Here is a 21,369-nt window from a genome sequence, read left to right on the forward strand (position 1 = left end):
CCCTCCCTCCCTCCCTCCCTCCCTCCCTCCCCTCCCTCCCCTCCCTCCCTCCTTCACTGCATTATCTTCTCTCGTTACTTCGATTCTCAACTCACCAGCGAGCTAGTGGGAAGAACTTGCAGGAGCGCAACGAGCAGACATGCTGAAGAGGGCCCAGGAGGAGGGACAAGAAAATCTTGTTTGCAGGAGTGAAGTCTTCCTGTAGCAGCAGGCAGCCATGGAGGACAGCAGAGCAGATGACGGAGGAAGAGGGGAGAGAGGAGAGAGAGAGGAGATGAGGACAAGGAGGAAAGAGGAGCAGAGGACGAAAAGTTGGGTTGAGACAGAGTCAGGAGAGGAGAATTGTCGTCAAGGTTGTTGATAGGACTTATTCATGTTTCTCACAAAGAGCTTCTCGTACATGAATCGCTCAAACATCCTTCCAACTTCACCAGGGGAAGCAAACTCTTTCTCGCAGAACCTGCACAGGCTCATCAAAACACGCAGACTGACTGAGAACAACAGCAGAGGAATAGAAGCGGAAGGGAAGAAAGGAGGAAAGAAGGAAGGAGGGAAAGAAACGTGGAAGGGAAGAAGGAAGCGAGTGAGGGAAAGAAAGGAGGATGGGAGGGAAGGAGGGAGGGAGGGAGGGATGGAGGGAGGGAGGAAGGGGGGGAGGGAGGGAGGGAGGGAGGGAGGGAGGGAGGGAGGGAGAGGTAGCATTATCTCAAGCAGACTTACTTGTATCCCCCTGTCTTGCCACTCTTTTCGTTTCACGAAGATCTCGCGGTAGCATTCAGCAGCTGCAGGACAGCTCAGAGACGAGCAGCAAAGAGAAACGAAGAAGAGAAGAAAGTGAAGAAAGCGAGATGGGAGGAGGTTTGCAGGGTGGGGAGGGACGAGGAGGAGCAGGAGGAGCAGGAGCAGGAGCAGGAGCAGGAGCAGGAGCAGGAGCAGGAGCAGGAGGAGCAGGAGGATCACGTACATGCCACAAGCTTTCCGCCACACCAGGCAAGATGGAGGCTCGACCTTGACTTGGGGTTGACGAGAACAGTTGCCTACAGGAGGAGAGGAAGTTGTGAGATAAGGAGGGCGAGGGGAGAGCCGAAGGAAAGAGGAGCAGAGAGATCAAGTAGCTGTGATCAACATCGAACATGCCGAGAGGAAGACGAACAGGAGGGTGAGGTCGGGGAAGGATGAAGAGAACGGAGAGAGCGGGAGAGAAGAGTAGGAAGAAGGGAGCGGGAGAGAAGGAGGTACCTGATTCACAAACGCTGGTTTGATCTTGCTGAGTCGTTGCTCGATCGCTTCAGCGAGACCCTTGATACCTGAAGGTTCCCATCACCATCCTCCTCTTCCTCCGCTCAATTCAGCAGTTCTCCCTTCCCGCTCCCTCTTGCCCTCCGTCCTATCATCGTACCACTTTCTCCTCTCCCCTTCCCCCCCCCTCTCTCCTTCCTTTCCTCCCTTCTTTCTTTGCTCCTCCCTCCTGGTCTCCCTCTACCCTTCCTCTCCCCCTTCTCTCCCTCTCGCTCTCTCACCTGAGCATCCTCCCGCCAGGATGATGTTACCGTAGAGCTTCTGCGTGAACTCTGCCAACTTCGTCTCCTACCAGCGAGTGAGCGAGTGTATGGATCAATCCCACATGCCTTCGCTTCTCCGTCCTTATTCTCCTTCCCCTGCTGTTTCACGTGAGGACAACAGAAAAGCTTTCCTCCTCCACCACCCTCCTCCTCTCCTATCACATACACGAACAAACACAAGAACACACAAGAACGCACACACGCATCCTGCGTCATCCTCCTGCCTCCACCACATCCCCTCCTCTCTTCTCACCTTGCTCATCTCATGCATCTGCATCACTCGAGCGATCGCATCTCGAATCACGTCCGAGAGGCAGAGCGGAGAGCCCGAGGGTAGGAAGAGATACTCGTCGCGCAGCAGCAGCCTGCATCTTTGCCGTCACCAGGAGAGAGCAAGGCCCAAGGAACGAGGGGAAGGAGGAGAGGGAGAGGAGGGTATGGCAGTGGCTGGAAGAAAACGATTCGGCGGAGATGGAGAGACAAAGAGAGCGGGAGGGGGGGGGGTGAGTAGAGGAGACCAGCGGAGAGGAGAGAGGAGAGGAGACAAGCGGAGAGGAGAGGAGAGGAGAGGTGAGGTGAGGTGAGGAGAGGAGAGGAGAGGAGAGGAGAGGAGAGGTGAGGTGAGAAGAGGAGAGGGGAGAAGGGACGTGCCCCCCACCTATCCTCCTTGTCTCCTTGCCCTCCTGAGCGATTCTGAAGCATGTCAAGCACGAAGTCGTCATCCACAATCTCCTCGGCATCTATTTAACTCCGATCAGAGCAATTACCAAGAGAAAAAACATCTGTCAGCGGGACAGCAGCGAGGTTTCAGATTGTTGGTCGTCAAGATGTTCGACAAGATTCGCCCGTACACCACCACACATGATTGTACGAGCCAAGTCAGCTTCACTACCTGCCCATCTCTTCCTCTTTGCCAACTTCCAATCCAGGGGCTCAAACAGCTGCCAAGGGCATCAGGACAGACCACGAGCAGAGAAAGAACGCATGAAACCTTGGGGTGGAAGAGACCCATGGGAGGAAGGCATGCAGGAGACAAGATACGAAGTCTGACAGGACAAGCTCAGTCTCTCAAAGCTCGCAAAGATGTTCCAGTCACCTGTGGAGAGTCGAAGGCTGGTTGGGCAGGGCGAGACGCATCTCATCGTTCTTCCAGAAGATATCCTGAGACAAGTCAGACAGACTGCAAGGGGAGACAACATGCAAGGCTTGCAGTCGCAAGTGTGTGATTGATAAGGGAGCTAAAGCATCTCCTCACCTGCTGAGCGCCGAGGATGTAACACGTCCTCTCCTTGAACATCCGCAGCTCTTCACAGTGGTACGGCTGGACTTCCTCTCACTATCGCCCACATGCACACATCTCCTCCTGACCTCGTTCGCGTCGAACTTTGACAGGATGCTCTTCTTGCCTTCCGACGACGGCGGCTTATCTGAAGCAGGGGAGGACTCTTTGAGCAAAGCAAGCAGCATCCTCTCCATGTCCAGACCCCCGTACCCGAGATGAAAACCTACACCATCCTCAGCCCTAGCGCCTCTCCCACCGTCCTTCGTCCTCTCACTTGCACAGGGCACGCAACTGCCATCCTCCACCACCGTCACTGACGTCTTTCCTGCCCCAATGTCGACAACGCACGAGGTGTGCGAGTGAGCCTGGTAGCTAGAGCATGACGCGTCTTGTACCACCGCGAGGCTACCAAACTGCATTCTTGTCAAGAGGACATCCGCCATAATCTTGATGTCCATCTTGCAGATGTTTGCAGGGACAATCAGCACGCAAGCCATGTTCGCGAGCTCCTGCAATGGTATGCTGAGTACATCCCGGATGGCATGCTCCCAGATCGCCTGCCGTTCCAAGTGAGCACGAGGTCAGATGAGGAGGAGCAGGACACCTGGAGATCGCAGGCCGCCACCTCCAAGGAAGGCTTGGCGAACAGCCTGAGGAGCAAACAAGCATCAGAGCAAGGCAGAGTCACATCGTCCTTTCACCTTCCTCTCCTGAAGGGACGATGCAGCGAGTACCTCGTCCCGTCCGACCTCCTCTGGCAAGTGACTCGGAGAGCAGAAGAGCCGCAGTAGAACGCTGCCGACCCCAAGGAGGCCCCCAGGATCTCTGGCTCCTCCCCAGGGGCTGAAATTATCTCCTCATCGACTTTATCCCCCTCCCCTGTTCGTCAACGCTCAGCTTCACCTCAAACAGCAGGCAATCCTTCCAGTCAGACCTGTCGGCGTCTTCCTCGTCGGGCCACTCCATCTCTTCAGACTCCGCTCCACCTCCAGCATCTCCCTCTGCTTCTCCTGCAGCCAGTTCTTGTCGGAGGATGCTGGTGGAAGCGAGAAGTCCGCTGGATCCTCTGCATCCTCAACGAGCAGACGGGCGATGCAGTGAGGAACGACAGTCGGTGACTCATCCGTTGCCCGTCCTACCCTCAAGTTCTCCGTGCCAGGCTGAAGGACTATCGTGTTCGAGATGCGCTTCTTTGCTTCAGCGGGGCTCTCTTTCACCTGGTTCTCACCAGAGTCGTCCTTCTTGGAACCTTTCTTCTTCTTCACAGTCTCCTGCTCTGGCTTCTCCTGGTTTGCAGATTCCTCGTCCACTATCCCCTCATCCTGCACTGTCGTCGACTCCTCAGCCTCCTCGTCCAGCTCATCGTCTTCCTGCTGCAGGCAACGCACGTTACTCAGTCACCGCACATCAGAACGGATGATAATAAGGAAAGATCAGAGTGAGATAGCCAGGGAGAGCAAATGGTATGATGAGCAAGCAAAGCAAACGGGCGAAATAGTTAACACGATCAAGAGAGCTCTTGACTTCAGCAGCAAAATCCCAACACTGAGTGATCCTTGCAAGTTGTAGACAGTTCTCCATCAACATTCACTTTGACACATCACATCAACGTCAACTCAACATCACATCAACGTCATGCGAACATGATATGAATGTTCATCTCTTCGTTTACTCAATGTCTCCAGCCATTCTCTTCGCTCACCTCCTCCTCTTCCATGCTCGCTGTCTGCAGAGGCTCCGCCATTCCTTATTGCAACGACCGCAACCGATGCAACGAGTTCGTTACATTGGAGCCCCGGGCGAGCGGCCGGGCCCGAATGGTGAGCCCCGGACTTCGGGCCCGGTCATTAAAAGATGAAACGAGCTCTTTTCGGATCCTGAAGCAGCAGGTCACACGGGTAAGCGTGTAAAAGTATTCTTAAAATAGTGACAAAACTCTCGGAAGGTCACGAGGTGAGGTCCTACCTTGCAACCATGACCCGAAAGAAGGGTATTTGGAGTTTTTAAAATTTATATAGTGCTCCTGTTGCTGGGTCGTCGGGGGAGAGGCAGTACCATATTATATACATTTTTAAAAATTGTACCATGCAAAATTCTTTATTGGAATATTTACTATGCACTTGTAGACGCTTGAAGCGACCGAAAGCGTGATGAATGAATATCAACGAGGGTCTCCAGATACAAAATTCAAATCAAAACGAAAGTTTAACTTTGCATTTGTCTAGAGTCTAAATTTGAACATTTATCATTATTACAATAAATGTACAACTGAGATACCCCTGCTGATAATTCGAATCAGCTCATTCGCCTTATGCGTGCCTGTCCTCTACCCCACCCCGTTCCAGTCAGCCATTTTCTCTGTACCCTTGCTCAGTGTACCCCTACCCGTTATTTTCCAGTATAGTACCCCTTCTAGGCAAGGGTACTCTTGCAGAAAAATGATTCCCACCCGCTGGTGAAAAATACGTGTGATCATCAATGCATACCCTACCCCTAACCTGTACCCTACCCTTGGACCCCACCCCGTGATTCAAAACCACGGGATGCCAAAAGAACCACCCCACCAGACTAATTCCAAATCAACTACCCCATCATCCTCACTTACACCCCTCATCGGGACTACCCACCCCATCAACATATTTATGACCCATACCCACATTGCTGCCCACTGTCGTGGATTCCACCCCACCCCCTCCTAGCTATCCCACAACCCCCTCGTCTGCACACTTTTCACCCCACCCCCAGGTCATCAAATTGTCCCTACCCCGACATCCCCACTGCTCTCAAAGCAGCCGCCCATGGCGCCGCAGCAAAGGGTATAACATTGCTGCTGCCTGCTCCAGCCTGCTTGGGGTTGTTGTTCGCTTGGTCATTCCGTCCTGATCATTCTGCTGCGGATAAGACACCAGTCTCTTTGGTTTGAGCAAGTTGCTTCACTGTGTGTTGAGATTCTAGTGGCTAGGACTACCAAGTTGTTTGCGGCTTCGCTGGGTTGTTTGAAATCGGTATCGCACCCACAAGACAGCTGGAAAAACAGAGCAATCGAAATGTTTGCTCGCACATTAAGCGCCTTTCTCATCCTCTGCTCCTACCAGAGTGCAGCGTTCTACTTCCATTCCAGCCCGATTTCAGGATGTAGAGGAGCGAGCAACGCAAGAGTCTGTAACTCGGCCAGGCCGTCGTGGACCATGAAGATGAAGTCTTTGGATGATATGCTTCTTCCTGGCAGTCGTCCTGTCGGCCCAGACCCCTTCCGACTTGTGCACGGGGACATGCAATTGATCAAGGCAAAGATCAAGCGACTTGTGGACGACGCCATGTCGTCAAGCAAGAACATGATCAAGAATGCGCCAGCCAAGGGAGGGATGGGAGGCCTTGCCAACAACTGGAAGGAAATCTTTGAACGCCCGGAGAAATCCTGGCGCCCGGCTGCGATCATCTTGCTCTTCCAGGCCATCAGCAAGACTGTGGCTGAGGAGCGCATGAACACTGTGCGAGTGGAGGCGCTCACTATGGCCGAGATTGTGGAGATGATGCATCTTGCTACTCAGATTCACGACACGATCTTGGAGGACGGGGACGAGCTCGACAAGGGAAATCAGGCACACAAGATGTATGGAAGCACTACAGCAGGCAACAAGGTCTCGATCCTCGCGGGAGACTTTCTTCTGTCGCGAGCTTCTGTTCTCTCCGCCTCCCTCAAGAACGTTGCGATAGTAGAGGCTGTAGCGTTTGCCTTGCAGTCCCTGATGGAAGGGCAAGTACAGCTGCACAGACCGACGTCAGATCAGCCTTCGCTCAACCTCTACATCAAGAGCACAAGGAGGAGGGGAGGGATGCTGCTGGCCAAGGGGTGCGAATCTGTCGCTCTGCTGACTGGCTACAAGCAAGGGGATCAGATGACTGAGGCAGCAAAGGAGTACGGGCTCAACCTGGGGATCGCCTATCAGATCCTGCAGGACCTTAAAGTGACGGAGCACAACTATGCCAAGGCCTTGCAGAAAGTGCAGAAAGAGCGTGCGCAGTCAGGAAGCGTGAACTACCTGCCAAGAGAGCTGAATGTGCCTCTGCAGACTGCTGGCCCACTGCTGTATGCTGCAGTTCTCTTCCCCGAGCTTCATGATCTCGCGAAGAGAGGCTTCCAGAACGTGTCGGAGATCATCCATGCTCGCTCCCTGATCGACAGGTGCGATGCGATCAACGGCATGAGACGCATGGCGAACTATCATGCCACGTTGGCTCTGGAGGCGCTCGAGCAGTTCCCAGCGTCTGAAGCCAAGGAGGCTCTCAAGGTCCTCGTTCACTACGCGTTGGAGCAAGAGCAGCCCCGCCTGGTCCGAGCGAACTACTCCCCGGACGGAAGCTTCGTGCGAAACAGCGCGTCCTCTGCTTCAGCGCATGCTGTTCTTGAGCGATCGGAGAGCGTGGCGAAGCAAGAGCTGTACGGAGCTCTTGACAGGCTGTACGGGAGAGCGCGTCTTGGGGTCAACCTCGTGAAGGATTCATTGGTGTGGGGGGTGATGGGGTTGAGGAACAGAGCTTCCAACGACATCAACCGTCTCCATCGGGTTGCCATACGTGATGCTGTGCTGCTGTATGGCAAGGGGGTCGACGTTCCTTCCGTCGTCAAGTTCGTCAACGAGCAGTGCGCGTTCAAGGTGTCAGCACTGGAGGTAGAGAAGATGCTGCATGAGGTGACACGCTGCTTACCCCATTCGAAATCCTCCTCCTCCTGTATGACTGGCGCTTGCTCCTGCTCTCCTCTATGTCCCAGCATTTCTGACCCTTTTGACTGATCCGCTCCAGGAGATTCAGTGGCAGTTGAGGAACGGGATCGAGACCGCCGAAGATATCGACATCTTGGCTGGCAAGGGGTGAGTGAGGGAATTCAGACCTTTGGTAGATCATGACATTGGCTGCAGAGTGAGTGTTCCAGAGTGGCCGGGGGAGGAGAAGATGGCATGAAGGATTCGTAGATGTTATTGATTCTCTACAAGATGTTGCCGACATGATCAGTCATTGCAGTCATCACATTTACATGTAAATTTAGGAACTCAGAGCAAGCAAACAGTAAACGATTGGTGGAAATCAATATGTGTTCGAGTTTTCAAGAATTATGCGCCATTGCACGAGGTCAAAGGTTATCTATCCCGCAGACTTGCAGAGCTTTCACATCTAACGCTTCGACCCATCGTCGTTTCACTCTGTCCTTCACTCCTTCGGGACGAACCGGAACATGGCAGGCGGGAGGGCCTCCTCTGCTGCAAGTTTGGGTCTCCACTCGAAGATCGGATCCTAGGAGAGAGTTAGTTCTTGTGATGTACAGGAGGAAGTGAAAGAAATGTTTTCACCTCTATGATTCCCTGGCGCTTCAACAAAGTGCTCTGGTCGTCGCTCATGATCTCCACGCACTGGAGATAAAAATTAAGACACGGAACAGCAACATGCGCATGCCCGTCTACCTGAACTAGAGCATGAGAGCTGTCAGCTGACCTGAACGCCTTGAAGAACTGAAGGCCCACCAACGTCACGAAAAAGCTGCTCACCAAACAGGTTTCATACCTTTCTCAACAATCTTAGCGGGATGTATTGCTCCATCACATCCACAAAGTCGTTCTCGAACTTTACAGAGACAGCTTCGAGGAGCAACGTCAGCATCTAGCGGGTAAGATCTCTCCTCATCTCACCGTCGTAGGGCGGCAGGACTGCCAGACATCGCTCGTCATTGGCCTGCACGAGTAAAATCATAGGCAGCTCAAAAGAAATGCACAATAGATCCAACCTGGCAATTTCCGTACGCATCTTTATCCTTGTCATCCAGCAACACGATCGTTACGGGTTTGTCTGGCATTCCGCGCTCCCTGTGAGTATTGTTAGAGTAAACCTGCAGGAACAATCTTGAGCGATGTTACTTGTTCTTCTTCGAGATCAGCTTTGCGATTCTAGCCATATCTTTTTGTTGCCCTCTGACGCCAACAAGAGGTCTTTCTTCTTGAACAATTCCCGCGTGCTTGTTCGCACTGATGTCCAGCAGTTGCAGGGCCAGCTTGTTCGCATCCACTACAGGTCTCCCCGAAACCTCGTGGGGGTCATCTTGAAACATCCCTACCAGTCCATTCTCATCGGATACATCCCGAACAATCTGTCCAGCAACTGTACGATCTTTGTTCGTAAAAGTCCACCACTTTGCCTGCGGGTGGCAGTTTACAAATTCCTTCAAACCCGGACGAGACAAGAAATGGATCATGCTATCGAGAGCCTGAGACATATTGAACTGTTTGCAGTATTCGATGAATTCATGCCTGGTCTGCAGATCCACCTGTGGAGGAATGAAATCCATGTCATGCTGCAACTCTTCCTTCCACCATAGCACGCATTTCAACACTAGCTCGACATCGTTTGTCCCCTCGCCGACCAACTTCGACTGGTCGACATCCCACACCAAGTGCAACTCTGTTCCCGCTGCATACTCATAATTTCCATCCTTGGTCTTGGTAACTCCATAGATCGGTATGCCATACCACGTCCCGATCCTGAATTCATCCTCCAAATGCTGCGGGAGGGGCGTATCTCCGGCAGGGATTCCAGCGCCGAACGAAGGACCTCTCTGCATTTTCCCTGTAGTTCGCCCGTCAACCCGACGGATGGAAGGCTTGATCTTCTTCGCCTTCGTCAGCGTCTCATCCTCCTCGGAGTGATGGTCGGGAGAGCCGATCGGGGACGTGACGTACTCCTCAACGGACGGCATGTCATACCATTTGCCGACATCATGCTCCTTGAGAATCGAGGCGATCTTCGACGCTGCGCCCTTCTGAAACACGCTGAAGTCTCTCTCGACCTGCTTGCTGCATGCCCTCCACTGAGTCACTTCGCTCGTTATCTCGGGAGGAATGTTCCCCCACCGCCCTCGGGTCACTATGATCCTTTCAAGCGCCATCATCCTTCGAATAGCACTCCTGCAACGGGCCGCCTGCAGCAGGAAGGATTTTTCTTGGTTCCTCATCAAGATCATCAAGTCTGCAAGCGGAGACGCCTTGTCATGCAGAGGCAGCGCATGGCTGACATTCATGCGCCTCCCAGAGTCATGAGAGCTGCTCCCTGCATTGTAGCTGCTAAAACCGTAGGCTTCAAGCTTTGATGGCACGTAGAGGTCATTGTTCATCTGTAGATATTCGGGTTCATGCAGGTCGGAAGACATGCGATCTTTGAGCTGCAGGTTGAAAGATCCTGTCTTGTCAGAGGGGATCGCCGGCCAAGTTAGAACGCGTTTCAATGTGAACCTGTCAGGAGGGGATTGGACGAACATCGAAGTCCCAGCAACAAGGTGAGCCAGCAGAAGAAGGTGAAAGAATGCTTTCATCTTCGATACTATCGTTCTCATCCTTCCTCAACCTTTTAATCCGCCTACCCAGGAAGATGGTTTGTCAATACGTTTCTGACAACTACCACAGCATCCGATCCTGCTGGTACACTCAGAATGGTGGGATTAGCTTCCTTGGAAGGACGGTATCTTCACGAAATGACTTCATGCTCTGCGAAGAGAGCATCGAGGTTTCGCCACCTGCCCATCCCCCGGCTCCCGTCAGCCTGCGCTCTTCTTCCCTGCATGGCGCCGCAACCTCACACCCTGCTACGGCCAGAAGTACAGTACGGATAGATATCTATATATATATAATCATATATATATATGTACAGCTTTTGTACAATACAAAAAACAACAGTACAAAATTTTTTGTATTGTTGTCCCTTTGATCACTACCTGTCTACAATATATATGTGAGTAACTTAAATTTGGAGTTAATACCCTATTTCTCCACAGCAAAGATGAAACTTCCATATCTGGTTTGACCAGACGCACCAACTTTTAAATAAATTTTTTATAAAATCATCCCAAAAATGATTACAAAGTGTACCTCTATATTCTTGGATCAAGGGAAAATAAGCCTTATAAAATATATTGGTACAAATGTAGGGGCGTTATATAAGTATGATAAAACCTTTTTCCAATAAAGTGTTGTTAATTTAAAACTGTATATAAGTGTCTGCCAGGGCCCCAGCCCGGCCGGCCGGTCCCGGCCCGGGTGCCACTAACTTGACCGCCGTACGGTGCCACCTGGCGTCGAGTCAGACCGGGGCCGGCCGTCACCGTCCACGGCCCGGCGCCGCTGGGACTCCGACTGTGCTGTACGGTACCGTCGCCCGGCGGCGTCGTCACTGAGCCTCCCGGAGGCTCCGGCGAGGCACCGTGGTCCGGCCGGCCCGGGCGGCGGCGGCGGCCCACTGCGCCCGAGCTGCAGTGCGGCCCGCGGGCGGCGGGGCCGGGCCCGGCAGGCAGTCACTGCCGTGGCCGCGGTGACGGGAGTAGACTCTGACAGTGAGGGGCTGACTCTCACGGTGAGCCTCCTGAGTGCAGTGAGCCAGCTGGCACTGCGGCAGACTCCGAGCTGAGCCTGACTAAGAGTCCCCGGACCGTCACAGTGCCAGTCACCCGGTTGTGGCCCGGCGGCGTTGAAGTTCAACGCCGGAAGTTAGCCTTGAATCCTGCCCGGCATACCAACGACCTTGCCCAGCTGATTCTCAGTCTCAAAAGCCTCGACGAGGCTGAAAGACTTGTGCTGGTCGATTATTTGCTGCCGTTTGTCTGGCGATATTCTCTGATAATGCTTGACAACCACCATGATGTACCTGCGGCATTCTTGGTTCAGAAGCGTCGGAATGCTTCCCGACAAGTTCGAGCTGTTCTTACCTTAATTGTACATCCCCATCGAAGGAGACTTCCGGAAGCTGATAAGGCAAGATAATCTCATCAACCTTGGCTGCTTCTTGGCTCAAACTGCAGTCATTGGCCCCACAGTTTGCTCGTCGGTTTCCAATGGCCCAAAGGAGGGAGCTGGAGGACAGGAATCAGAGACGTCGAATCTAATAACATGCTTGTTTCTCCAACAACAATCCTAGACATGTCAGCGTTCGTCTCACATTTATCCTTCACGTGTCATTCTTTGAGCAGAAATCCTCGCACACGATAACACACCGCGTTACCGACCGGGTATTTTTTCCATCGTGCATTCTTCTCAGCTCGAACATGAAGAAGCTGAACAGCATTGGCATATCTTGTTGGTCCGATCCCGGTGCAGGTGCAGGCCATGCGATCTGAGGAGGAGCCGAAAGCATCTTTGCGGGCAATTCTTCCGTTGAATCTAATCTGAACCTGCGGGGGAAATGATCACGCTACAGCATGACTTGAAGTGAGTACACGCCTTAAGTCTTCGTACAAGAGCTGCAGATCAATCATTGTGTCAGCTAACATATCCTCTTCAACAACAGTAGGAATGAATTCCATCTGCTTCGCACCAGCAACCAAATCTGCTTTCAATTTCTTCAATTTTTCCAACCTGGACTTGTTGCGACGTCCCAGGACGCGAAGGATAGCCTCTCTCTCCCTCTCTGTCTTCTCACTCCAATCTGATATCCTCCTCATGCTGCCGTCCTCATTTATCACCAGCGGGCCAAGACGATCCTGTAAACTCAGTCGTCCCCCAACCTCAAGCGTCCCGTCGGATTCTCCTACAGCCGGCAACCCTGGAGTTCTGTCCTTTCTCTCACTTGTGCATGCCCCCTCTGCATCTGCTGCAAGCGCAGAGCTCATGAAAACGCTGGAGCCCATAGCGAGCAGCATGAGGATCGGGCGGCTGCTGCTGCCATTAATTCCAGCACCAATCCTGTCCATGGAATTTCGGCCCGGAGTGAGCAGACTCTGAGGCGGGTAAACATTGTATAAAAAGTGAAAAGTATTTCTTTGGGAGGTTAATTGTCTATTTTTACATCTCCCGGTAGTATTCTTTTAAATGTTTATAGTTACCAATGCCAAGCTCCGAAAAAAGCATTTTATCCGCGCGCCATGGTGAGGTCCCGTACACCTGCAACGATTCAAGCACGCCCCCCCTTGCTAAGTCCACCCATGCTCCTCTACCGATCCTTCCTGTCATCATATCATGCTTGAACCGTCCTCCTGCCTCGTCTTCCTCCCTGTTGGTCTGCAACGGTTGACGTGGGTCTGTCCCGATCTCCGCTGTGCCACTCAATGCAGCAGCGAGATTTCCTTCTGCCCCTTTCCTGCGCAAGGGCGGCCTCGGTCACTTTGTTCAGCAAGCTTCTTCCTCCCCCCGTCCCCCGCCATTCCTGTCTTTCCTGTTCACCGCCCCTCCGCCAATTCTGTTCACTTCGCAATCAACATGAGTGTTGGCAATGACAACGGCACAGGAGAAAGAAGACGTGAACGTCAACGAGGAGGATTTTGTGGAAGACATTGTCATCGATCCCTCGATCGACCAATCTTTCGAGAATCACGTCAATGATGCGATCCGTTCCAAGGTCCCGCAGTTTCTGGAAATGGTCAAGACAGCCGATCTTATCCCTACCCTCGAGAAGATAAGGTGAGAGATAACATGTGGTTTCCTGTCTAGAACTTTTCAAGCCGGAGTAAGCAGCGTGTCCGGTCCTTGGATTGACTTGTTGCCCTTGCAGGTGCACAGAGAGCATGGAAGCACTACTGCAACGATTTCTGAAAGCGAGAAGTGGAGATGTGAACCTGGCATTCAAGTTCTTAAAAGAAGATTGTGAATGGAGGGAAGCCAATCAGATTTTGTCTCTGAGAACGAAGTCCATGGACGATATGCTGGTTGCCGGAAGAAATCCGATCCTCAAGGAAACTATAGTCTCAATGATCCCTCAAGGATGTTTGGGTCGGGACAAACAAGGAAGGCCTATACTGTACCGCAAGGTGACAGGGAACATGAATGTGCAAAAGCTTGCAGAACTTGGGTACAGTGTTGAAGAATTTTTGATCTACCAGGCGTAAGCAACACTGCTTCGTTGTGGTTGTCGTTTGATGAAGTGTGTTCCCAGATGGATGCTCGAGCGAACTGTTGCCATGATGAATGACAAGGGACAGTGGATCAGTATCATGGACCTGGGAGAACTGAACTTGACAAAGATGATGGGCAACCTCAATATCGTAAAGGCTTTCACTGCCCTTGCCAAGAACCATTTCCCTGAAAGGTTGGATGTCTCGCACCCAGGATGTCATGACATGTTTGTTGGTTGACAGGCTCGCACACAACATAATCATCAATGCACCGACTGTCTTTGGGATTGTATGGAGGTCTTGCTTCCGTCTCTGTCTCCTGCTCTGCTTGCTTCCTCGACTTTGTTTCTTTCTCGCCGTCTTCCCCCTCACTCTTTGGTTTCATCTTTTCTCACTCATTCGATGCCTCACACCATCATCCCTGAACGGTGGTTCATGCCTCCAGACTCTTGTCCTCTCCTTTCTTCACTGATTTTATCCTCCTCACTGCTGCCTTGTTACTCCTACCTTCCCTTAGTCTCCACTTCTCGCAGAACGCTCACTCACTGTGCATGCACACCAGGGCTGTACAAGTTTGGCTTGACAAAGAAACACAGAAGAAAGTTTCTATTTTCAGCTCTCCCAAGAACGTACAGCCTTGCTCTTGCTGTGTTTCAAAGGGCTGATTTTTTTCTTTTGCAGTGGAAGCCAGCTCTCGAAAAGGAAATGGACCTGAATCTCCTCCCCACGGAGAGCGGGGGCCCAGCTCACTTGTCTTACTCTCCCTCAAGTTTTGATCCTTAATGAACCAATGAAGTTTTCAAGTGATCCTGAAGCATAATGAGAGAATTACGCCGGTGGCATGGTGCCAATCATGGGGGGAATGTGACGCCGAGTCCGATCACGCCGAGTCTCGGCGAGCCGGGCCGCCGAAGGCCGCGACTACCCAGCCGCTGAGCGCTGCGGGGGCGGGCCGCCCCGCGCTCGGCCGAGTTCAAGTTTCAGAGGGCCAGGCCCGGCCCAACCATTGAGTGACTAAGCCGCGGCCGCCGCGGCCGGGCGGCCCGAGGCGGGCGGCCCTTAAGTTGGCCCGGCCGCCGAGTCAGTAGTCAGTACCGTGACGGCGGCGGCCCGGCCGCCGTCGGCCCCGGATCGCCACCGTCCCTGACGGTTCCGAAGCGGCTGAGTCACCGCCCCGGGGGGGGGGGGCGGCCGGCCGGGTGCCCTGGGCGGGGGCCGCCAGGCGGGCTGTAAATTATTGACTCCCGCAGTACGGTCCCAATCGGACTGCAAAATTGCGGCGAGTCCGCGCAGGGATCGCTTCTCAGAGGCTAAGTTGAAATGGGCAGCAAAAACACCACGGGTGTATTTCATGTTCTGCGTCTTTGTGCCTCAGAACACGACGATGAGGCGGACCCGATGAAGAATTCATACCTCTACAATAACGGTCGTAACGAGACCTGAATCTCGTACCTCTGATTATCACCCACCCACAAAACGACGGAAGAAAAGAGGGGTCCTTGTAAAAAGTCAGTAATATGGCCAGGGATTTTGGGAGATGTTTTAAAAATCATAGTTTTAAAGTTTGAGCTGCGAGGGGACGAGGGTAAGGACAATGAGATGGTCGGTGGGGGTACATGATTTTTTGTGGAACGGGTGGGGTACATGGTCTATTGACAAGGTACGGGGTACTTTGAACGGAAAATAAGGGGTATCCAGCTTTGCACTCTCTCCGAGGGGCTACGATTAATGCGAAGTTGAGGCAGGGGTGGGGGTGGTAGGGGTGTAAGAAATATCTCAAGATTTTGTTGACTGAACCAGACCTTACGAGTTTACCCCCCTCCCTCCCAATGCTCATACCACCCTGTACCCCCACCCACCTTTGACTAACCCCACCCCCTGACGCTCGATTCCGTGGTGAGATCTGCATTCATCAGTGCCTGATCCATCTAGACCCCACCCCTAGTCAATCCATGACCCCTCCATCGGATTATTAGACTAGAGAATATAGGAAAGTACCGGTTGTTTTGTAGTTAAATGTTAGGGTACTTTTTATAATAAGGAACCCCTGATTTATGTCCCACCCACCTAGGATTCCAATGAGTACCCACCCACCCTTGAATTCCTGTCATTGCCGAATTGCAGCCCACGGCCCACCCCTACCCCTCTCATGATCCATATTCCTTGGTAAAACAGTACCCTACTGGACCAAATGGAGTTGATCCACCCCACCCACCTTTCCACCACAAGTACCCCTAGTTTCCGCACTATCGACACCTTCTGACGTGCAACACCCACAACCTCTTCCTATCCCACCCCAATCCGAACTACCCACCCTACCCTATCTTGATCACTTTGAGGACCCACCCTATCCCCCTCCCAAGGTCCTTATAGGCAGCTTCCGCTTGCACCGCCATCGTCCTCCTCATGTTCCGCGCGATCCTCGTCGCCGCCTGCGTTGCCGCAGCAACTGCTTTCTCCCCCAGCGCCCCCCTGGCTCGCCCTTCCTCCTCCAGGAATGTCGGTAAGTTGAACAGACTCAGACCTCTTCCATCTTGTATCGAGCCTGTGGTTTCAACATCGCTTTTCCCGTTGCAACCCATGTGACAGTGGATGTGACGGGTTTGGTGGATGTGATGGGATTGAGCTTGATCGACCTGAAACATTGCTATCTTGTCTTCTGCTTGTGTTCACTTGTGCTCCACTGCATTCCTCTGCTTTTCTGTGCTGTTTTGCGCGAAAGCATTTTGTGACATGATTTTACAGCTGCCGTCGGCCCTCGCATGCAGGCCATGTCCAAGTCTATCCCCTTCCTCAAGAAGCCCGCTGCTCTCGATGGAACCTTGGCCGGAGACGTTGGCTTCGACCCGCTCGGACTTTCCTCTGTAGCCGATGTCCGCTTCTTGGCCGAGGCTGAGCTCAAGCACTGCCGTCTTGCTATGCTCGCCGCCCTCGGAGCTATCGTTCAGGACATCTTCACCTTCCCTGGAGTCTCCAAGGTCGTCGGATCTGAGAAGATGACCGGAGTCCACGACATCCTCGTCAAGCAGGGTGCCATGGGACAGATCCTCCTCTGGGTTTCCTTCCTCGAGGTCTTCGGAACCCTCGCTCTCTTCGAGACCCTTGACGGCAAGCGTGCCCCTGGTGACTTCAAGTTCGATCCCCTCGGATTCGGAAAGAACGCTCAGACCCGTGAGCGCTATGCCCTCGCTGAGGTCAAGAACGGCCGCTTGGCTATGTTGGGCTTCGGAGGAATGGTTCACGGATACTTCCTCACTGGCAAGGGACCCATCGAGGCCCTCCTCAACTTCCAGTCCCTCAAGTAAACATTTTCCTCCTTTGTGACTATAATGAAACCCCATGTAAATGGTCCATTCATCTCTGTCTCACCTTCAACTGATAGACTCTTCAGAGTTGTTTCATCGTGACAAGTTTATCATACAACACTACATGTTCCTGGTAATACACATACCTGCACTCCATCCTTCAGCTCAGTGTCTGCGATAGAGTCATGCTGATTGTGCAAGCATTTTTCAAACGTCTCACTGATGTCTGTTATGTCCGGGTTGCTTCTGACAAGGCTGGCGATATTGGACTGAAACCTGAGCACGAGCATGAGTACCCGCATTACTGCACAAGGGATTCGCAACCTGTCAGCGATGCTGGTGAGCGTGTCGTACCTCCTGGCAGGATAGAGGGGCCCGAGATTGATGAGCTCTGCCTCCTCCACCTGATCAGGGTTCAAGAGCTGCGGGTTCGCAGCGAAGAGCTGCAAAGTCGAGGTCAGGGAGTCCTCCTCCTCCTCCACCTCCTCCTCCTTCTCCCCCTCCTCCTTCCTCGTTCCTCCTTGCCCACCTGGAGCCAGTCGGTTGCAAACTCCTGAGAGATCTGGAGGAGCGACTCGCCCTTTCGCGCGCAGTACCTGGACCTTGCTCAGCCACGAGCACGGAACCAGGCCTGCCTCACCTGCACTTGCTCACAGTGAGGATCAGGCAGCGAGACAAGCGGGACGACGTGAGAGAAGCAGCCTGCAGAGAATGTTAGGAAGAGAAAGTGCTGGTGGTGGGCTGAGGAGTGAGAGAGGGCCAGGGGGGGAGGAGCGTTGAGGCAGGGCAGGGAAGGGAAGGGCAGGAAGAAGGACGAGGACAACTGCTTGCCTGGAAACAGACTCGTTGTGACAAGCCCTGCTGGTCGTTCGATGGTCTCCAGAGGATCCTCCGCTCAACGCGCGTGCACAGGAAGATACCAGGGACCTGAAACATCACGAGGATGAGACAAGATGAGGGATGGCCGTGAAACGAGTGTGTAAGACACCTGAAAATCCGGTGAAGAGGAGGTGCTCGGTTGGCACACCGGATCCGATAGCGAAGCTCCGGTTGGGAGCGTGTACTGGAGGCCGTCCGGCTCGATGGAGATGTCAAAGTAGTCAGTCAGGTCGACGGCAGCAAGGGGAACATCCAGCTGGCAGCCCAGGTAGGTGAAGATCTCAGCTCCCTCCTGAGGAGTCAGGGAGGACCAGGAGATCGACGGGGCAGGGACGATGAGGCGGATGCAAATCGGCATGGACCTCCTGTCCTCCTCGCTGCACAGGTGCTGGTCGTTGCGAGACTGGAAGCAGAAGACCTGGTCCAGGCCAGCATGCGAGAAGTTGGCGGAGAAGTTGAGGAGGGAGGTGACCGGGTTGCAGACCGTTAGCGACTGGCCGGAGGAGAAATTCCACGCGGATGTCGCGGGGATTTGAGAGCAGACGTTGGGGTTCCAGTCGAAGCCGAAGATCAAGGAGGTGGTGGAGGAGGGGACGAACGAGACCGACAGCGTCTGGGTGTCGTCGCTCGCGTTGAAGGCAAACTGCTGCTTCCTTCCGACCCTGACTGTCACCTCTTGGTAGGTTCCTGCAGTTCCGAGCATTGTGAGGGCCGGCCGGGTGCATCGGAGCACGCGGATGAAGGAACAAGAGGGAGGAGATGTCACGAACTTGACCTGATCCCGCGCTGTAAAACAAGCTTGAAAGACGTCGAGCATGCTCGGGCCCGAGTAGAGGTAGCGGACGTTGGCCGCCAGCAGCTCGCAGGGAGGCAACCAGGTGTAGTTTGCAGATCCTGAAAAGGAGAGGAAGAGAGGGCGGGCTCCTGCTGTCCAAAGAGTGTCGTTGTGGAGGGACGGGCCGGCGAGGAGCTGGTCTACTCGGAGATTTTCTGCTGACGTGGAAGATGAGGATGGGAAGATTTGCATCAAGTTGCTCCTCCCGCAGACGAAAGACTGCAAGGAACCTCCCAGGATGGACACTGCTGGCCTCGTGGCCGAGTTTGCGGGGTTGACCTGCCAGGCGGGTTAGCCCAGCAGGAGGAGACGAGGGAGTTGACCCGGATGATAAAGGAGACGAAAGTCGATCCGGCGCTATAGGTGTCGATTTTAGCCTGCGACTCGAAAGATCAGAGGGAAACCAAGCAGAGTAGAAGGAGTGAGAGAGATGGGGAGTAGAGATAGATAGATTGCTTCACGAGGACGATCAACAAGGGGCCTGGGTTGAGAGGTAAGCTAGCAATGCTGTGGCACAAACCTCAACAACAACATAGACCACAAACAGGCCGACTGTTGTGGTTGAATACCATTGGACCTGCAGTGTGAAATGATGTAGTTGTCTTCATGCGCACTGGCATCATTCTACCTCCCCTGTCGTAGCATCCACTGCAAGAGAAGCAGGAGGTCCGGGCAGCTTGCTGGTCCCCAAGGGATCGAACTCTTGCTGCGTCCCTATCCTCCAGCTCAACTTGTTTCCTTCAGGCTGTCTAGATGTCACAAATGGATAACAGGAAGGAAGGTTTGAAAGCGCTGGCGGTGATAGTGGAGCGTAAATGAAAGCGGCAGCGGCAGCGGCAGAAGAAGAAGAAGAAGAAGAGGGGTCAAAGCACCTGAAATGCTTGAATCTTGAATGACATAGTCTGTCCAGCGTAGGCCTCGACCTGCATGACTCGGGCAATCATGGGGCTCTCGTTGGGGAGCTTGTTTGCCAGCTGGATCATCGCCCGCTCTTGCCAGTACGAGCCCGCGTTGTTGACAAGCGTTGAGAGTCTGCAGCAACCCTTGAACTGAATGGAGTAGTTGCTGAGGGAAAGGTATTCTTGTATGTACTCCGACAGTACGACCATCGTGTTGTTGAGCACATTTACATCTATGGGTTCAGATCAGGACACAATAACTTCACGGCCAGCCATTGTCACCTTGAACGACTCCTTCGATGCATTGCCCGAACCTGCTGCTCGTGATGCTCCTGCACAGACTTCTGTCTCCTGTCAGAATCCTGGACTGCCCCAAGTCCAACTGGACCGTGCCGGAGAGGAAGCCTTTGGGGTCATATAAGGACACCACATCTCCGATGCTCGGAACCATCCTGGAGTTGTAAGTCCCTGTACACTGCTGGCACTGCAGCACGTTGGACACGACCTTGCAGTTCCCTTCGCATCCGAGCTCCGGGCTCGAGAAAGACTGCCAGACCCACCCTGTAAACAACTGAACCCGCACGCGTGGAGGTGTGACAGACTCCTGTCGCCAGCGGAGAGTCGAAAATCTGAAAGCACAAGCAAGTCACGGCTGAAGGAGGCGGAAGAGCAGCAGGAGCAGGAGCACTCACGTGATGTTCTGGGACAGACAGAGATCGATTGAGGCTAACACCACAAAGACGACATGACAACGAATTTTAGATTGCAGCCGCATGTCTAGATTGAGGTGACTTGGCCAGATAGCCTCTGGCACAACGAGGATTTGTGAAGTTGGCCCCTCCTCCTTGGCACGACTCAGACTCGCGCTCTGTTGGCTTCCCTCATGTGATTGCCTGACCATAAAAGTTAGTGAACTCTTCACTGATCTCCTAGCTAGCCTACACCTCCCCTTCTTCGGCAAAGGTTCAACCAAAACTTTTCCAGCTCATGCACGCTCAACTTCCTACTAGTCTACCTGAGCTATCCAGCATTCGCGGCTACCGTCTCGACAGTTCGGCCACTGGCCGGGCACCGGACAGGCTTCCTGCTCCTCCTAGTCTCGCCTCGCCCCTGCAGCCGCATCTGCTCTTGCCGCCCTCCGAACGGGGACCTCCTGCTCCTCCTCCTCCTCCTAACTAGCTACCATTGAATTCAACCGACATCAAAATTCCAAGTCAACATTGGTTTTCATCTCCCTCATAACCACTGGGTGCCCTCGTCCCCTCATTGCCTTACCGGAGTGATCCCGTGTTCTCGGAAAAAAAAAGAAAAGTTGAGCTTTTTCAAAAACATTTTAGCACGGTCAACAGTACTAGGGTACATATTGTTCCGACGCGACATTACATAGTTTTAAAGCATTCGGATAGTTTTATATCATAGTAAAAATACTTAATAGTTATATAATAATATTAAAATACCATATGCCCGTCTTGCCACTTCCTCCTCGTTTCTTGGTCCTCGTCCTCGTCCTGTTCCTCCTACCCCACACCTTCATCTCGTCTATGCTCCTTTGTTCTGCGTCTTCCGTGTAATCCCAGATCGCTCCTCTTACATCGTTACGTTTAGGCCCCTCGCCCGCACTCGACTACCCCTGCCTGTCCCCTTCGCACTGTGAGCCAGCCATGCTTTCCCTTTCCCTTCTTCCAACATCGAAGCTACATCCTTCTTTTGCTCATATTTACATCCTCGAAGTTGGCGTTGCCT

The 21,369-nt window shown here is 53.2% G+C and overlaps 7 protein-coding genes across 7 annotated transcripts; 3 read left to right on the forward strand and 4 right to left on the reverse strand.

Moving 5' to 3' along the window:
* Positions 1–427: 427 nt before the first annotated feature.
* On the reverse strand, positions 428–4,588 carry GUITHDRAFT_138456 (hypothetical protein; the record flags this gene model as incomplete). Its single annotated transcript, XM_005832886.1, has 16 exons — positions 428–460; positions 721–782; positions 965–1,037; positions 1,240–1,307; positions 1,521–1,587; positions 1,816–1,927; positions 2,221–2,302; positions 2,455–2,503; positions 2,554–2,608; positions 2,659–2,723; positions 2,818–2,883; positions 2,931–3,401; positions 3,449–3,494; positions 3,546–3,723; positions 3,779–4,217; positions 4,547–4,588. The coding sequence occupies 16 exons, from the start codon at positions 4,586–4,588 to the stop codon at positions 428–430; spliced, it is 1,908 nt and encodes a 635-aa protein (XP_005832943.1).
* Positions 4,589–6,356: 1,768 nt separating this feature from the next.
* GUITHDRAFT_86821 (Hypothetical protein) lies at positions 6,357–7,934 on the forward strand (the record flags this gene model as incomplete). The annotated part of the gene is made up of 4 exons (XM_005832887.1): positions 6,357–6,868; positions 6,896–7,538; positions 7,651–7,718; positions 7,767–7,934. The coding sequence occupies 4 exons, from the start codon at positions 6,357–6,359 to the stop codon at positions 7,807–7,809; spliced, it is 1,266 nt and encodes a 421-aa protein (XP_005832944.1). The 3' UTR covers positions 7,810–7,934.
* Positions 7,935–8,055: 121 nt separating this feature from the next.
* On the reverse strand, positions 8,056–10,006 carry GUITHDRAFT_108002 (hypothetical protein; the record flags this gene model as incomplete). The annotated part of the gene is made up of 7 exons (XM_005832888.1): positions 8,056–8,139; positions 8,196–8,255; positions 8,307–8,354; positions 8,407–8,480; positions 8,532–8,574; positions 8,627–8,705; positions 8,757–10,006. The coding sequence occupies 7 exons, from the start codon at positions 10,004–10,006 to the stop codon at positions 8,056–8,058; spliced, it is 1,638 nt and encodes a 545-aa protein (XP_005832945.1).
* Positions 10,007–12,067: 2,061 nt separating this feature from the next.
* GUITHDRAFT_70862 (hypothetical protein) lies at positions 12,068–12,490 on the reverse strand (the record flags this gene model as incomplete). The annotated part of the gene is made up of 1 exon (XM_005832889.1): positions 12,068–12,490. The coding sequence occupies one exon, from the start codon at positions 12,488–12,490 to the stop codon at positions 12,068–12,070; it is 423 nt and encodes a 140-aa protein (XP_005832946.1).
* Positions 12,491–13,089: 599 nt separating this feature from the next.
* On the forward strand, positions 13,090–14,491 carry GUITHDRAFT_108004 (hypothetical protein; the record flags this gene model as incomplete). Its single annotated transcript, XM_005832890.1, has 6 exons — positions 13,090–13,277; positions 13,369–13,698; positions 13,750–13,902; positions 13,952–14,005; positions 14,271–14,337; positions 14,390–14,491. The coding sequence occupies 6 exons, from the start codon at positions 13,090–13,092 to the stop codon at positions 14,489–14,491; spliced, it is 894 nt and encodes a 297-aa protein (XP_005832947.1).
* A 1,614-nt stretch (positions 14,492–16,105) lies between these two features.
* Lhcr7 (light-harvesting Chl a protein 7) lies at positions 16,106–17,061 on the forward strand. The gene is made up of 2 exons (XM_005833088.1): positions 16,106–16,211; positions 16,454–17,061. Exons 1-2 carry the CDS (start codon positions 16,115–16,117, stop codon positions 17,011–17,013), a joined length of 657 nt encoding a protein of 218 aa, XP_005833145.1. The 5' UTR covers positions 16,106–16,114; the 3' UTR covers positions 17,014–17,061.
* A 168-nt stretch (positions 17,062–17,229) lies between these two features.
* Positions 17,230–20,527, reverse strand: GUITHDRAFT_138462 (hypothetical protein; the record flags this gene model as incomplete). The annotated part of the gene is made up of 11 exons (XM_005832891.1): positions 17,230–17,289; positions 17,310–17,456; positions 17,543–17,609; positions 17,654–17,715; positions 18,002–19,006; positions 19,051–19,104; positions 19,248–19,304; positions 19,356–19,472; positions 19,600–19,859; positions 19,909–20,255; positions 20,319–20,527. 11 exons carry the CDS (start codon positions 20,525–20,527, stop codon positions 17,230–17,232), a joined length of 2,385 nt encoding a protein of 794 aa, XP_005832948.1.
* Positions 20,528–21,369: the final 842 nt, after the last annotated feature.

This window comes from Guillardia theta, assembly GCF_000315625.1.
Source record: "Guillardia theta CCMP2712 unplaced genomic scaffold GUITHscaffold_32, whole genome shotgun sequence".
Taxonomy (NCBI): domain Eukaryota; class Cryptophyceae; order Pyrenomonadales; family Geminigeraceae; genus Guillardia; species Guillardia theta.